This window comes from Trifolium pratense, linkage group LG6, assembly GCF_020283565.1.
Source record: "Trifolium pratense cultivar HEN17-A07 linkage group LG6, ARS_RC_1.1, whole genome shotgun sequence".
NCBI classification, from domain to species: domain Eukaryota; kingdom Viridiplantae; phylum Streptophyta; class Magnoliopsida; order Fabales; family Fabaceae; genus Trifolium; species Trifolium pratense.
The window spans coordinates 26,917,966-26,934,549 of record NC_060064.1 but is presented as its reverse complement, the minus strand read 5'-3'; the positions used below and the strand labels follow the sequence as shown (position 1 = coordinate 26,934,549).

Sequence of the window (16,584 nt, the reverse complement as noted above, 5' to 3'; positions counted from 1 at the left end):
TGCAATTTACTGATGTACCCGCAAAGATATCTTCTTAAATACACAAAGCGAATACAACTATCTATATTCCTAAGCGAAACTAGTAACCTTGGCACAATCCCTGTGGAGAACGATAACTTATTACTTTATTACTTGGTAGCGATTCTGTGCACTTGCAGAACCAACGTCAGACGTTTTCTTATATCAGGGATTAGAGAGAGTAAAATACAGACATTATAAGTTAAAAGTTCTGTTTGGTAACAATTTTTTAAAAAAGTTTATAGTTTATTTTACTAGCTTATAGCTTATTTTTCAAACGCTATTTCAAGTAGCTTATAAGCTTATCATTTTTTCTTCCAATTTTATCCGTATCATCTTATTACTTGATAAAACTAAATAATTCAACATATTTTTTTGTCATTTTATATTATAAGCTACTTTAACCGCTAATTTTATCAAACATTACAAATTCAATTAGCTAGTTTAGGGATGACAAAAATATCCACACCCGCACAAATATGGAGCGGATACGGATATCATATTTATTTAATGGAGTGGACACGGATATCCTACTATCCGCGCCCATAAATATCCATTGACATCCCTAAACTAGCTTATTCACCGTAAATTCATCTACTATAAATTAACTTATCAAGTACTCTGCTAAGTTGATCATGATTCATTTCCGGTATATTTGTGTTCATTGCAGCCAAATGGAAGATCTGCAACAAATTGGATTTTCGAAAATCGAAACTATAGATTGCATAGATTATGCTCTGCACGGAATCAGAAGTGAGTGAGTGTTTTATTGGCTATCCTTGCGGTAATGGAATCAATTTTGTGACCTGTGACACGTTATGTTAATTAATTGATTGTTCAATTCAACCACACACACACGCAACTCTTTAGAAAATGTCTATATAAATGAATACCCTATCCCTCTCGTATTGCATCTAGTCTTAATTAGTATAGTATAGCGTACCTTTCAAATCAATATGGCTTTTTCTTCTTCTTCCACTACCAAAATGTCCCTGAAACTTCTCATAGATACAAAGAATGACAAAGTTCTCTTTGCTGAAGCTTCAAAAGCTGTCATAGATTTTCTGTTCAACTTGCTATGCTTGCCAATCGGTACAGTAGTTAAGCTCCTAACCACAAATGGCATGGTTGGTAGCTTAGGAAATCTGTATCAGAGTGTTGAAAATCTCAACCAAAATTACATTCAACCAAACCAAACTAAAGATGTTCTGTTAAACCCAACAGCTCAAAGCTCTTCAACTCATGAAATCGATGGCTTCCTTACCCACAAGTACAACAGTGACAGTCACAGTAACAGTGACAGTGACGATGATGACGATGACGACGATGAAGGGACTAAGTTATACATGTGCCCAACTAAATGTTGTTTTCAGGTGGCATATGATATAACTAGATGTAGTCGTTGCTCTAAGTATATGAACCATGAAGTACGTTATGTTGGAAATAGAAAGGTTGCTGATGAGAAGAAAGCTTGGAATGTTAAGAGTGGTTTTGTGAAAGATGTTATAACTTTTATGGTGATGGATGATTTGGTTATTCAACCCATGTCAACAATTTCTAGCATCACACTGTTGAACAAATTCAATGTCAAAGAAATTGGTACCTTACAAGAAAAGGTGGTTGAGTTGGGCATGGATGAGGTATATTAAACCCCCTAACTTCTTTTTTTAATTTGATTTCTTTAATTATTTACATGTCTTATTGTATTTTTGTAACAGGGTATCAAGTTGCTAAAGGCTTCTCTGCAATCCAAGCGTGTTTTGACTAGTGTTTTTCTCAAGAAGAAATATTGATATGCAAGGAATAACAAGAAGGATCTTTCATTTATCATTTATTAATCTAGTTTATTTTGGAAAGGTTTTATGAATCTACTAGTTGTTTTGAGAACATGGGATTTTGGCTTCTTGTCTTTCTAGTATATTAGTACTGTTTAAAATTTTGCATGCAATGCTTTCTACTTTGTTCTGAATGATCAATCCCATGAACTATATCAAACTATTGTACTATTGTCTACTCTTAAAGCAGACTTAATTATACTAACTAGAGTTTCATCAACATAATGCCTTTGAATTTAAGTTAAGTTCACAATAACTAGAGTTTTAGTATTTGTTTTTGTTACCAAAATAAGTAGCTTCATTTTAAGACTATGGTGTTTACTCACAACTTTCCCTCTTTGATCAATATTTTCTAGTTTTTGAATCCATTTAAGAATTTGATTGTGCCCATTGATTGTATGCCGATAGGAATGAGAGAAAAGGTCGGTCTCTCTCCTGTGAGAGACTCCAAAGTGGGTTGGACTATTTTTAAGGGCTAGAATTTCCCTATTTCGACGTCAGATTGGCTTAGCTTGGTCTTTCTGTGTACCTAGAGTCGGTTATATATATTGGTTTCAAATCTTTGATGTGAAACTAATATGTCTATCTCAAATACCATGTAATTAATTATGGGGATCAAATATTGTCCTTCAATACCAATTAAATCACACTCAAATAATTGAAAAAGAAATCTTTTGCTTCATTAATTCCAATTACTTTGTTCTCCCACATTCTTATTTCTAATCTCTTCACAAAAAATTGCAAGAACTAACATGGCACAATAACATGTTCTTACAATTAATTTTATGAAGAATTTTTCTTACAATTTCATCGATGTTTGTATTTACTTATCGTCAGATCATATACTACATCGTTACATAGCACATCGTCAATTTATAGTTAAAAATTATGATATGGGAACCAAAATATAATGTTTTAAAATAAGGGGGGGTCAAATCTATCTATCTATCTATAAAATAATAAAAATAGAAAGACTAAAACTACAACTAAATCTAATTAATATTGTTATTTTATTTTAGGGTTGGAGTTGAACTGTCGACTCCCTAACACTTCGCTCGCTAACTCTCCAAGGCTGTCTCCCATGGGCATGTTATTATTATGACTCTATGAGCATATATGAATTTTTATTAGTTGATATTCGAATAGTTTAAATATATATTATAAAGAGTCTCGCTAACCAATAGCGTCTCAGGATACTCTTTAAGTATCGGTTGGAAGAGTTGAGATTGAACACTTTATAAGTGTGATGACTCATTAACTCAATGCTTTAAAGTTTTGGATGAAGATGTGGTGTTAGAGTCTCTTGTAAGGTTGTTCAATGTGTCAATCCGGCCAATCCAGTGAGGCTCTGCCATGAAAAACTTCACTGTCATTGTCAAAACGGACAAACAGAGAATAAACATTATGTAAAATTTGTTACAACATATAAATTTCACTCTCAATCACTCTGACCCCAATACACCCACCCTTAATTTTTCTAAGTAATATGAGACTTTTCTAATATATTCTCCTGAACCGTTTTTCCTTCATTAGCAATGTAAAACTTACATTGTAATCAATTCCAACTGGTTCTCCCTCACGTCCCAACATTTAGTATAAGTGTATATATATATATGTATGATGTCGTCATAGAACTAACATCATTATGAATAAAAAATACGCATATGAAGTAGAGTTGCTTCAAAGCATATAAAACAGATCTAACAAAGATTGGTGACCAAAGCTTAGTCATATATTTAGTAGTATAGTACTATATATTTTATAACAATTTGCGTGTTCCATCCTTCCAAGTTTCTAACTTAATTGATCAGTGTACATGTAAGCAACATTTTTAATCAACAATTTGCTTTTTCATAGAAACTTCTCTAACCAATTAATTGCCTTCTAAGAGTAATAGAGTATACTTGTTATATAAACTATTCATACAAATATGACTTTGAATCTTTCTAAGTCTTAGCAAATTATTATAACCTTTCTTGTAATTTTATGTGTATGTCACAAAACTTTGTTTATATGCATTTTTGTTCCAAACTCAAACCATTAATGTTCCAATGTTGGTTCTTCTTTTGAAACCAATTACATTTGTTGTGATAACATTATGGAGTTTATTAACTCGTTTAATCTTCAACACTATTGCTTACACAATTGTTCTCTTAATTCAAGGCTTAAGAACTTCTGGTGAAGGCTCACTTGGAATATTTCAACAACTTGCTGACATCATAAGGACATGTTTTGAATTCATTCTTCAGATATTAATTGATTCAATAAGTTCCATAGTTTCTTTAGTTTTTGATGTTCTTAAAGATACCATCACAGGATCAGTTTCTGCTACAGGATCAATTGCAGCAGATTTAGCTGAGAAATTGAAAAGTTCATTTGAAGAATCATTGAAACAGGTGCCAGAGCTAATTCAGGAAATCTCAGATATGATGTCAAATATGGTAATAGAATTGTGGAACAATTATAAGGAAGCTGTTGAATATGTTACAGGAAATGCTTGATTTTAGTGGCTATATTAATATGATATCATATTATTTTTTAATTTCAGTAACATTGACATTAGGGAGGTTAGCTAGCTAGTTTGATGAAATATATCCTTTAATTTGTTTATATCTATATTTACTTTCTTTTATCTCTTGTTTTTATTTGGCTTAGTGCATTTTGAATTTTCATTTGGAAAACTCTAAATCATGATTCATGATAATCATATCTTCTGGAATATCTGGAATATGAGTTTTACTCAATATACCCTCCAGGCGTGTTAGATTTGGGCTTGATGCATGAATATATATTGTGATGACTCAGATTAATTGGCGCTAATTTTATATTAGTTTTTATTTATTTTTTATTTTTTTTTATATCAAGTCTAATTCATCCTTGAATAAAAAAAGAAGTCTAATTCATCCTTATAAATCTGATCCGTAAGGCGAGAAAAACCACAATTTATAAACTCGTTTCAGGCTTGATCTCATATTTGAGTTTTTCTCAATACTAGATTAAGGGTATTTAATAAAAATTCATAAATCATTAATCTTGGTGGGTCTCAATAACACATCAAATGATTTTATTTTTTTTTTAAAATTTGTATGTATAATCTATATGATAGAAAATTTCAATCCAACAGTTATAGAGTTATTGACAAGCGGTACATCGTGCACCATTTGTCCAACTCTTTCATTTTAGAAAAAGTCATAAATGTATTATATAAATGAGACATGAAAAAGACATATATGAAAGTGATGTGACAATGTAGATTGTAGAGTGATATAATTGGATCTAAGTGTCTGATGTGGCTAAATGAAAGATTTTCATGGGTTTAAGTAGATTAGAGTTATCCTAAAAACACATTATTCAAGATTTAAGCTAAATTGCACTTTTGACTTTAATTTTCACAAACTTGCGATTTGACCATTAACTTTTAAAATAAATTTTTGGCACATAACTTTCACAAACTTGCGATTTTAACCCCTTAACTTTAATCTTTTTGCAAAAGGATGACCCTCCATTGATTTTGACCAAGTTAACGTTCATGTGGCATGTTAAAAGAAATATTTTTTTATATAATAGGAGTATTTATTTACTCTCTTTTTCAACTAGTTAAAAGAAATAGTCAAACAAAATGATTTTTGAGCCTTTATTATAGTTTTCCATGCTTTTAAATTTTTTCGATTCAAAAGATTATTAGGTTTTGACTTAAAATATTATTAACAATTTTAGACAATAATTTACTTTTTTATTGACCGAAAGGTTGACTTAATTTACTAACAACATTTTTTATTTGGCTGAAGTATTTTGTTATTTTTATTAGACATGAAAGTTTGAAATACAAAATGAGACTCCTCTTATTATAATAATAATAATAATAATAATAATAATAATAATAATAATAATAACTTTCTTATCTTGCATTAATTATTTTTTTACATAAGCAAATTGTTAGTATAGTACAATGTTATGTTAATTTTTCTTCTTGTCAGGACATCCTGGACCTCCAAACTCCTTAACTCTTAGCTCAACTATCTTAACTAGTTAAGCTACCCATCCCACCCTTATCTTGCATTAATTTGAAATTGCAGTTTCTTTTTATTTTAAATATTGCTATATACTTTAATAATTTGGAAACAGTTGGCTGAGTTGACCAACAAAATTAATAAAAGAATTTTTTTAATAAACTTTGACAATATATTGTTTCATTCTATAATAATTCCCATACATATATTTAATATATAAACATAATATAATAGTTAAAATAACTTGAACAAAAATAATATATAGTTAAAATAATCTTAAGTCACATTATTGCTCTTGCTGACCATAATAAATAATAGTTTATATTTTACTTAAAAGGTTGCTTCCTAGTTTGACCCTAAGAAATTAGTCAAAAAAATTTTTTACTCTTAAAAAATAACCTTTTTCTTCCATGTTATTTCCTTATATAGATAATTCATTAGTAGTTCATCCAACAATAAATACCCCTCTCTAGAAATTATGAAACCACACAAGTTTTATTTTTTTTCAACTTAAAAGTTACAATTATGTGGTTTTAAAAATGTCTGAGCGAATTTTCATTGAAAATGTTGAGGATAGAAAATTGAAGCATAAAATGGAGGAGAAGTCAGAGCCAAGATTTGAGAAGGAACCAAAGGCAATACCAGCATCCTCTCAATCTGATGTTGAGGCTATAGTTACTCCAAGACTTGACATTTGCACCAAGTCCACTTCCGCGCCATTGGAGATTGGTGAACATTCAAATTCATCCCAGAATGCTACAGGTGAACTTTCATCCCAAAATACTACAGGTGAACCTTCATATAAGAATGCTACTGATGAACCTTTACCTGAGCAAGAAGTGAGGGAAATCCCTTGTCATTATTGCGACAAGAAATTCTCCTCTCCTCAAGCATTTGGAGGTCACCAAAACGCTCATAAGCGTGAACGTTACTTCAAAAAAATTGAAGAACAAAGGAGAGAGGATGAAATAAATTCAATCATAGGATTTAGATCTAGTAATCAAATATACCCTTATTCATTTTCAAGCCCTATTAACTATCAAAGGTATTCTTATTTTCATAATGCTAATTTCCCCCACCTAATTAGCCCTAGTATGAACAATACCATGACTTCTTGGGCTAGTGGTTCTCCTTCTAGTGGCTATGGTGGGTTGTATATGCCAAATACAACCCCTACAATACCCCAATTTGTGATGCAAATGCCAAATTCATCCTTCACAACACCACAATTTGGGATCCCTAATTTTTGGGATGGAAATCAAAATGCTTCATTGCCAATTCCACAAAGATCAAACACTTTCGGTTTGGGGCTTTTTTCTCAAGCAAATCAAACCCCTTCAATTGTTGAAGGTGCGGAAAGAAATGTCAATGCTCAACTTGGTTCTCAAACTCTTCAACTGTTACCTCGTGATCCTATTAGAGAAGGGCCAAATCAAGCAAATCTCAATACGTCTTTATCATCAGCTCAATCAACCACAGAGGAAGTTAACTTGGATCTCACCCTTTAAAATTATTTTCTAGCTAATAAAAATATATTAGGCACATTATGTTTTGGTGGTCATTCTATAGTTTAATATCCTTTTTATTATTTTGTTGTTTTGGTTTTTCATTTATTGTTTTATGCATATCATTTTGTATTTACATCATATGTTGATGTAGTGTTATAACTTTATCATCTTTTATGTACTTCATTGTTTCATCAAAGAATCAAATCTATGTCTCTTTTATTACTATTAAGTACTTATTATTCAAGTGACTAGATTATTGTTGTCTTAATTTCCGTCTTGATTTTTCACATCCAAACATGTGCAAGCGGATTTTGTAAAATAAGAACAAAATTTTACCACTAAATACACTAGCTAATTTCGAGTGCAAGATCAATTGCTTGTTTTAATTATAAAATACAAAATATATTTTTTCATCCATACTTATGGCGTTCTCTTTGACTTTTGTGGAAAATAGTAATTAAAAAAAAAAAAAACAGAAATAACTGTGGAGAATTTTATTTCCCATAAAAAACTCTGGAGAATTTTATTCAAATTTTTATGGTGACTACTTCTCTACCCTCACATAAATTGAGGGTATATGCCCTATGCTGACATGATCAATCAAATTCAGCCATATATGTGTCCAAGTCAAACATAAATAATTTTTTACCAAAATATAATTTTGACTACTTTAATTTTCAAATAATTATACTTTAGGTTACTACTTTTCATTAATTATATTTTAGGCTACACATATTCTTATCATTTACTAAAAAACACTTTTCACAAATCCTATTCATCTTTTCTTAAGATCAAATTTTTTCGTCGGCGCTTCGCTTGTCGCCGCCGCTTCACTTGTCGTCGTCGCTTCGATTTAATTCTTTGAGGGATTTGTAATTGCTATTTGAATTGTTAAATTGACAAATAGTGATTAAAACATACAAGAGAATAAAAAATAAAATCAATGTTATCTAGATGAACCGATTCTGGAACAAACGTAGTCGAAACAAAATTCTGAAAGACAATTGTGAAGAGACCGATGATGGAGAAGTGATTCCGGAGCCTAAGGAAGTGGCGATCTTCAAGGATCACAAGTGAAGCAGCGACGACGACAAGTGAAGCAGCGGCGACAAGCGAAGCGCTGGCGAAAAAATTTGATCTTACGAAAAAAAGAAAAGATGAATCCGTAAGAAAAGATGAATAATATTTTCGAAAAGTGTTTTTTTAGTAAAGGATAAGAATATGTGTAAGCTAAAATATAATTAGTAAAAAGTAGTTACCTAAAATATAATTATTTGAAAATTAAAGTATTCAAAATTATTTTTGGTAAAAAATTATTTGTGTTTGACTTGGACATATATGTCTGAATTTAATTGGTGTCATGTCAGCATAGGACACTTACCCTCCATTTATGTGAGGGTTAATTAGAAAAAAATGTTTATTATTTCATTTCTTTCCATAAATAGTTTTTTTAATGTTATTAATGTCATTAATATATAAATTTATATTTAGGATCTAATAATAATTTTTTAAAATTTATTAAAAAAAAATTAAAAATTTATGAGCCACTTTCATCTTCTCTTGTATTGTATCACCTTAATCTTGACGTAGTCTTTTGGATAATTTCTAATCACTAGTCCCACACCCGTGCGATGCACAGGTGTTATGTGGTATTTTATATTATAATGTTGAAAAATTATTTGTATAAATTGTAACAATAAGTATTATAAAATGAAAATTATAATAATAATAATAATAATAATAATAATAATATAAAAGTGATGTACTTATCACTTCCTCCAACCAATATATATACCTATATGTATATATAGAGAATGAGTACGGATCATCAAAATTGAATGAAATATATTTATTTTTTTGGTGGGGTGTGCCAGCCAATGCAATAATGCAACGCATAGGCGACACACTAAAATTGAATGAAATATGATAATGATAATGGTTATTATATATTTCAATCTCATAACCTAACTTTTGCATAACCTTCACTCTTCTCTAAAATTATAATGTAATTAAGTCAATAATGTATATCTTCGTATTTTTTTTGTGTGACTAAATTATAAACTCTTTGTTGTTTCTATGAAAACGGTCGACATTTAAATGGGATAAATATTGAAAGAGAATCCAACCATGTTCATCTTCATTGTCACTAAGAAATGTTATAATAATGTAGAAAAATGTAACATCACAACATCAATTTTTGGATAATTGGAGAGGTATAATTCAATAATAATGTAGAAAATTGTAACATCTTGTGACATCAATTTTTGGATAATTGGAGAAGCATAATTCTTTATTATTTATTATGAGACTGATATAATATAAAAAAAAATAGAGATGAGAATGATATAATAATGATTATATTGAAAAAATATATAAGGAAGTGATGTGGAAACAAAAAAAATAGAGATGAAAATGATATAATATAAGGAAGTGATGTGGCATTATTGTGTGATTTAATTGGATGTAAATGAGTGATGTGGATTAGGGTTAAGATGGATAGTAGGAGAACTATCTAGAAATTATATATATAGATAGAATTCCCTTTGTCTCCAACTTCCAACTAGCACAACGATGTCCAACACTTCCTACGTGTGTGTGTGTGTGTAATGCTTCATATGAGCAAGAAAATTCTAAGAAAATTCCAACTCCCCCCATCTTCTAAGATAAAAGCTCGAAGCATATACTCAAAGTGAATGATGAAACACAAGAAATGTGTTCATCGTTTTTAACATTTTATTTATCAAAAACAGTTTAGTTAACAATATTAACTTAGGTTCTTTATCAAAATATTTAACTTCAATTTCAAACACAAATTAGAGTTCAAGTTAAATCATAAAATTGACACACAATATTATACTAGTAGAGTTTTTACCTTTCGTGGAAATCGAACCACATACCATAGAGTTCAAGTACGTGTTCAATCCATTACTGGGTCAGGTTTTATGTCCCCCAAATTTTAATTCGCTTATATTTTTTTCTTATATATTATTATGAGACTATGGTAGACGATGAAGTCTTTGGGCTGCCTTAATATGTATTGCTAAAGTTCGTTTGATACCCACTATTCTCTTAACTTATCTAAAAAAATAAAAATAAAAAATCTATATCAAACTCACTAGCAACGACTTTTTAGATGTAAAAAACTAAACGATTTAAAAGAAATTCATCAGCATAGAGCTTGGGAAGCTCGGATCCAGTCAAGATCCGAACAACAAGGAGCACTCCACTACTAGTCTAGTCATTTTTTCCTATTAGTTGCATTTTGGCATATTTCTAATTTCTGGAATTTTAGCTCCGATTAAAAAACAGGCAAAGAAGGCCTCCTTCCTGAGGGATCGAGTCATCAGTGAGATACCATTATAGAAGAGCTAGAATTCTAATCATCTATTTTATTTTTTAGTCTTTAATAGTTTTAATAAGATTCGTTGTACTTCTAGCCACTAGGCTACCTAACCAGAAAAACAAAAACTAAGGTTCGTTGTACTTATTGTATAAGATCAATAAAATTAATTAATCAATTGATAAATTGTTTTATTTTAAAATTTCTACTAATTTTTATATTTGGAGTAGTTAAATATATATTTTAGAAAAGTTAAACATAGAAATATACCTACTCATTAAAAAAAATACTAAATATATTTTTTAGACTAGGATTCGTTTGAATTTGTTTTATTTTGAGTTTATGAAAATAACTTATGAAAATAAATAAACTTTTAAGCTAATTTATAAGATTACTAACAAAAATTATATTTTTATAAGTTGTTTTTTTTTATAAACTATCTTGAAAAACTTATAATAATATAATTTTTTTATTTATTTACATAAACTAATTCGCATAAACTAAAAAATAAGTCAATTCAAACAGACCCTAACAATTTTAAAAAAAAATAAAAAATTGATCCCAACAATTTTTGACACAAACTAAAACGAGTATATTTAGCTTACCAAAAAAAAAGAGTATATTTATTAAAAAAAATCTATGCGACAAAACCTTTTGCGGCAAAGCCTATGCGTACTACGATGCCACTACTTGTCTTGTTTCTAACCATACATTTATTTATGCTAACTACGTTTCAACTTTCTTCATTTTCTTCTAATTCTTTCAACACTCTACACTCACATTCTCAACACTCTTGCTTTGGAGATGGAGAAGAAACTCATGCATGCTATTCAGTACATTGCCTATGGTGGAGGATCCAATGCCTTAAAGGTTCTTTCATCAACTTCATTTTATTATTCTATAATTCTATCACATATAATAATCTTCATTTCTGTTTTAACTTAATTAATTATGTCTATGTGATTTGGGTGGATTATTTGATATTGAATGACTTCATGGACCATACTTCAGTGAAATTCTATGTGATTAGATTTATAATTTTGATGATTACATTACATTTTGTTCTTATCTTAGATAGATAATAATACAAGGTCTACTTATAAACTCATGTTTAGGCCATATACAATGTGAGACTCTTAACACACCGTCCTCACACCCAACAACATGAATATAGCAAGTGGGTGGCCTGATAGTAGAAACCTCACAGCAGGTGCCCCAACGAAACTTGACTCTGATACCATCTTAGAATTTGGTTGGGCATAACTCAACCTTTCAAAACCGGCTGTCTCTACTTATAAACTCGTGTTTAGGCCATCTAACAATCGATGTGAGACTTTTAACCATATTTATAACTACTTTTTAGATATGCAAAAATTTAGATCAGGGGAGGCACACCGTACACCTGATTTTGTTCTTATGTTCACAATTGGTGCGAGCAGAAGGTCTAACCATCTGTGCCAACAACAATTAGTTATGTTTATAACTAGTGATCAAAGTTTTAAATTGTGATCGCGTAGTGTCATTAATAATGTTAAAGTTACAGTCATCTAAGCCAGATGACCAAAACTATGATGGCAGAGGCACTAATAACTTTGACGTCGGCACATCACAGCTATAATTGCGACTGTGGACAATTTTTAAAACCTCGCTGGTGATACTATTAGTTATAAGATGAATCTCCTCCACCCAAAATATACCTTCCCTTCTTTTATCTTTTATTGAGTAGGAGTTTTCTTAGAATAGATAAGACTATGAACCTTCACAGATTCAGTTTCATAGCCCATGTGCCATATGAATCTAATATCCGTTCACCCTACATGTATCTTGACAATTTATTTTAATCAGTGTTGTTAAATAGCTGCTATAGCGATATAGCATAACGTCTATAGCATCATATAATTTAAACAAACTGTTGTTTTCCGCAATCCACAATTGATAACACTAGTTTTAATACGATGTAGGAAATAACTTCCGGCACTGTGCTTAGAATTTAGAAGCATCAAATGCCATGGAAATGTTAGTAGATATCTGAAGTTATTTATAATTTTGACTTATATTGCAGCATGTTGAAGTTCCGGTACCAAGTCCTAGTAAAGACGAGGTATTGATAAAATTGGAAGCAGCTAGTATAAATCCATTTGATTGGAAAGTACAGAAACGCATGTTGTGGCCAATTTTGCCTCCCAAGTTCCCATATATACCTTGTAACTTCCTTTCCTTCTTTCTCAATCTCTACAATCTACATACTAATTTTTATGTTTGACATGAATCTGTCGAATATCTGTTTCTTTTATAATGTATTTATCATTTGTTTGCAAAGACTTGCGTCGCTTAAAATACCGACTATCACTGAAGTATGGTCAATCAATGTTGTCAAATAATGGTTACAGCTTATTGGAATTTGAACATATCACTATTGTTCCACAATATGCCATTTAGTACAAAGTGTTGTCAAATAAGTTCAAAGTTTGGCTGTATCTTGTTTATTCCATACTTCGACGAGCATGATGATGAAGATACTACGTTTTGTAATAGGTACTGATATAGCAGGAGAGGTCACGGAGGTTGGTAAAGGTGTTAAAAAGTTCAAACCAGGCGACAAAGTTGTAGGCTTAGTCAGCCCCTTTGTAAGTAGTTAGCATACACTATTCAGTCATTTTCATTAATGAATCATTTCTTTGAGTACTTTACTGATAAAGAGATTCTCCTGAAATTTTAAGTGTTGTTGGATTTGAGTAAACTTTTTCTGTTTTTGGTTTCTATTTTCAGTCATAGTTACACAAGTATCACCCTGGTTTCATGTTGTTACCTGTTTTAAGATATATGATCTAGTTTCCTTCAAGTATTTTGAAACAGAAAAAATGTTTTAGGCCCTGTTTGGATATAAGTGCCTATAGCATAAATGCTTATGTATAAACTATTTCTATAACAAAAGATAAAATAAATTCAAATTATTTTAATCTAAGCTATAAGCTATTTTCTTAAGCTATCATGATGTATTTTCTTAAGCTATTATGAAGTTATTTTTAGTTTAAATCTATTCATTCCATCTTACACCACTAACTACTGTGTCAGCTCAGTATTAACAGTTTGATCTTGTAACCTCAAAGAATGAAGTTTAAATTATCTCAGAGACAGTTGTAAAATAGTTATTAGTGTCAATTTAATAAATAATAATTTTTCGTTCCGAAATTCTTATAATATGGTATTTATCACATGTTAATATAAACCGAACATTTTTTGAGTGATGAAATTTTATTGATAGAGTGGCGGAGGACTAGCCGAGTTTGCTGTTGTTAAGGAGAGTATCGCTGCTTCAATACCACCAGAAATCTCAGCAGCCGATTGTGCCGGCTTACCAGTCGCTGGACTAACAGCACTTCAAGCACTCTCAAAATCCATAGGGATCAAACTCGACGGAAGCGGCGAGCGAAAAAACATTTTGATCACCGCTGCATCAGGCGGTGTAGGCCACTATGCAGTTCAATTAGCAAAGCTAGGTAACACTCATGTGACAGCCACATGCGGCGCTAGAAACATCGAATTCGTCAAAAGTTTAGGAGCCGATGAGGTAATTGACTATAAGACACCAGATGGTGCTGCATTAAAGAGTCCATCCGGTAAGCAATACGACGGAGTGGTTCATTGTGCAGCGGAATGTCCATGGTCAATTTTTGAGCCTAATTTAAGTATGAATGGTAAAGTTGTAGATATAACTCCTAGCTCAAGTTCAATGATGACATTTGCACTTAAGAAAATTACTTGTTCCAAAAAACAACTTGTGCCTTTGCTTTTAATTCCAAAGGGTAAGGATCTTGAATATCTTGTTGATTTGGTTAAGCAAGGAAAGCTTAGAACAGTTATAGATTCTAAATATCCTTTAACTAAGGCTGAAGATGGTTGGGCTAAGAGTATTGATGGTCATGCAACTGGGAAGATTATTTTTGAGTTCTAATTATGCATTATAGTGCTTTATATGTATACACTACATTATAATGTGAATTGATAGAGTAATGTAATGTTGTGCAGTTTGTGTCCCTCTACATTTTTTTATATATAGATAGTGTATTTAATGTGTTCATTTTATAAATAAATGTTTCTAAAGTTCCCTTCTTTATATAGATATCATTAGTTTATTAAATGTTTGTTAGATTATGTGGTGAAGAATTTAGGTAGTATACATAAGGTTCTGGGTTCGATTCTCTGCTCCTTTGTAAACCAAAAAAATGTTTGTCAGATTGATTACTTATTTGAAGATGATAATATGAAATAAGTCTTTTAAGTAGTCTTACAAATCATTGTAGATTTTCAATAATGTAATATACATCTCGTCTTGATCTAGCGTATTTCAATAACTATCATATATGAGAAGAGAATCAATCCGTTTAAAGAACCATATTATTCGAACAATAAACAATGACGAATATATCCTTTCAAAAGGAAAAAATGATGAAAACAAACTACGACAAAAATATTCAAATTTTCATTTATTAAGACTAAACATGGAATTAAATTTTCTTGTTGAAGTTTATTAAAAATTTATCTATTCATTATCTTCTCGTTTAAGTAGACTTTTAAGTTATTACTAACCTAGTAAAAAAGACTACCACATCAAGCTATTATGTTTGATCCAGTGATGAAAAGAAACTATGACAAAAATATTCAAATTTTCATTTATTAAGACTAAACATGCATGGAATTAAATTTTCTCGTTGAAGTTTATTAAAAATTTATCTATTCATTATCTTCTCGTTTAAGTAGACTTTTCAGCTATTGCTAACCTAGTAAAAATGACTACCACATCAAGCTATTATGTTTGATCCAGTGATGAGGGGTTTGAGTAATATACATGTCTGAGTTCGATCTAAAAAAAACTACCGCATCCAAGGTTAGACAAAGTAGTGTGCGAGTCTAATATGGGAATATGCTGTAAAATGAACAAGTCCTGGATGCCCTGTTTGCTCAAACAATCCTAAAGTCTTACGAGCAAAGCGTAAATCCCTCCTCGCCATTGAAACCACGTAACACACAAGCGCTATCACACACGCAATGAAGACAACGAGGAGAATCTCCTCGACATTCGAGCTAGAACCTAAAGTCATTGCTCTTATGCTTAGGAGCAACGACTTGGAGGACTACTGTTCTGGATTGGACCTAGGATTAGGCCCAAATCCGCATCTGCTCAGACTACAAGAGGACGGCCCAACAAGACATGGCCTTCTCATCCACGTCATTATAGGACGTGGCCTCCTTGATACATAGGCATAACATGTGTCCCTCCTATCCAGAGTCCGTGCTCCTCAAAGCATATACTTCCCTTGAAACGTGGAACAGCTCACCCAGGATGAGGGCAGAATAATTAACTGTCTTTCCCTCCAACCACGGAGCAATCCTGACAGTTGTTCTTAATTGGCTGCTCCGCACGGCCCATTAGGGGGACTTTTGGCCCAGCGCTAGGGGCAACTATATAAGCTCTCCTATATAGGAGAGCCAGACATTCTATTTCTTTCTCTCTAACTCGTACCTCATTCTCAAAACTGACTTGGCATCAGAGTGTATACAGGTACAACCCCCTCCTCTTCGGTGGGTCGACTGCTTGGGTCATGCTAAACAGTGCCCCTGGGGCACTAGTTAAGCATACTAAAAAAGGAAACAAATGATAAAGTTAATAATGAGAGAGAATAACTTTTCACATCATTAAAATATTGAATGCACAATTTACGAGATAAAACTTATATATTTGTATCCTTAACTAGTGCCACGAGCACTGTTTAGCATTTTCCATAAACTTATGGTTTGTTAATAGTTAAGATGAATTTGACTAAAATAATAGTTAAGATGAATCAATTCTTGTGTAAAAAAATTAAAAAATA

General features: G+C 31.3%; 3 protein-coding genes across 4 annotated transcripts; all 3 read left to right on the top strand.

Annotated features, from left to right (window-relative positions):
* Positions 1–963: 963 nt before the first annotated feature.
* Positions 964–1,991, top strand: LOC123891572. The gene is made up of 2 exons (XM_045941458.1): positions 964–1,658; positions 1,737–1,991. Exons 1-2 carry the CDS (start codon positions 975–977, stop codon positions 1,809–1,811), a joined length of 759 nt encoding a protein of 252 aa, XP_045797414.1. The 5' UTR covers positions 964–974; the 3' UTR covers positions 1,812–1,991.
* A 4,411-nt stretch (positions 1,992–6,402) lies between these two features.
* On the top strand, positions 6,403–7,371 carry LOC123892015. The gene is made up of 2 exons (XM_045941871.1): positions 6,403–6,604; positions 6,659–7,371. Exons 1-2 carry the CDS (start codon positions 6,403–6,405, stop codon positions 7,369–7,371), a joined length of 915 nt encoding a protein of 304 aa, XP_045797827.1.
* Positions 7,372–11,427: 4,056 nt separating this feature from the next.
* Positions 11,428–14,815, top strand: LOC123893123 (chloroplast envelope quinone oxidoreductase homolog). 2 transcript variants are annotated; one of them, XM_045943043.1, is made up of 4 exons: positions 11,428–11,581; positions 12,774–12,915; positions 13,247–13,317; positions 13,977–14,815. In XM_045943043.1, the coding sequence occupies exons 1-4, from the start codon at positions 11,516–11,518 to the stop codon at positions 14,664–14,666; spliced, it is 969 nt and encodes a 322-aa protein (XP_045798999.1). In that variant the 5' UTR covers positions 11,428–11,515; the 3' UTR covers positions 14,667–14,815. The 2 variants fall into 2 exon arrangements, with proteins under 2 accessions (XP_045798999.1, XP_045798998.1); XM_045943042.1 differs by having other exon boundaries at positions 13,247–13,338.
* The last annotated feature ends 1,769 nt before the right edge of the window (positions 14,816–16,584 follow it).

Coding starts and splice junctions, on each gene's coding strand:
- LOC123891572 (XM_045941458.1), top strand. CDS start 975: ATGGCTTTTTCTTCTTCTTCCACTACCAAAATGTCCCTGAAACTTCTC. Junction 1,659..1,736: donor TTGAGTTGGGCATGGATGAG/GTATATTAAACC, acceptor TTTTTGTAACAG/GGTATCAAGTTGCTAAAGGC.
- LOC123892015 (XM_045941871.1), top strand. CDS start 6,403: ATGTCTGAGCGAATTTTCATTGAAAATGTTGAGGATAGAAAATTGAAG. Junction 6,605..6,658: donor GGAGATTGGTGAACATTCAA/ATTCATCCCAGA, acceptor CTACAGGTGAAC/CTTCATATAAGAATGCTACT.
- LOC123893123 (XM_045943042.1), top strand. CDS start 11,516: ATGGAGAAGAAACTCATGCATGCTATTCAGTACATTGCCTATGGTGGA. Junction 11,582..12,773: donor GAGGATCCAATGCCTTAAAG/GTTCTTTCATCA, acceptor CTTATATTGCAG/CATGTTGAAGTTCCGGTACC. Junction 12,916..13,246: donor CAAGTTCCCATATATACCTT/GTAACTTCCTTT, acceptor GTTTTGTAATAG/GTACTGATATAGCAGGAGAG.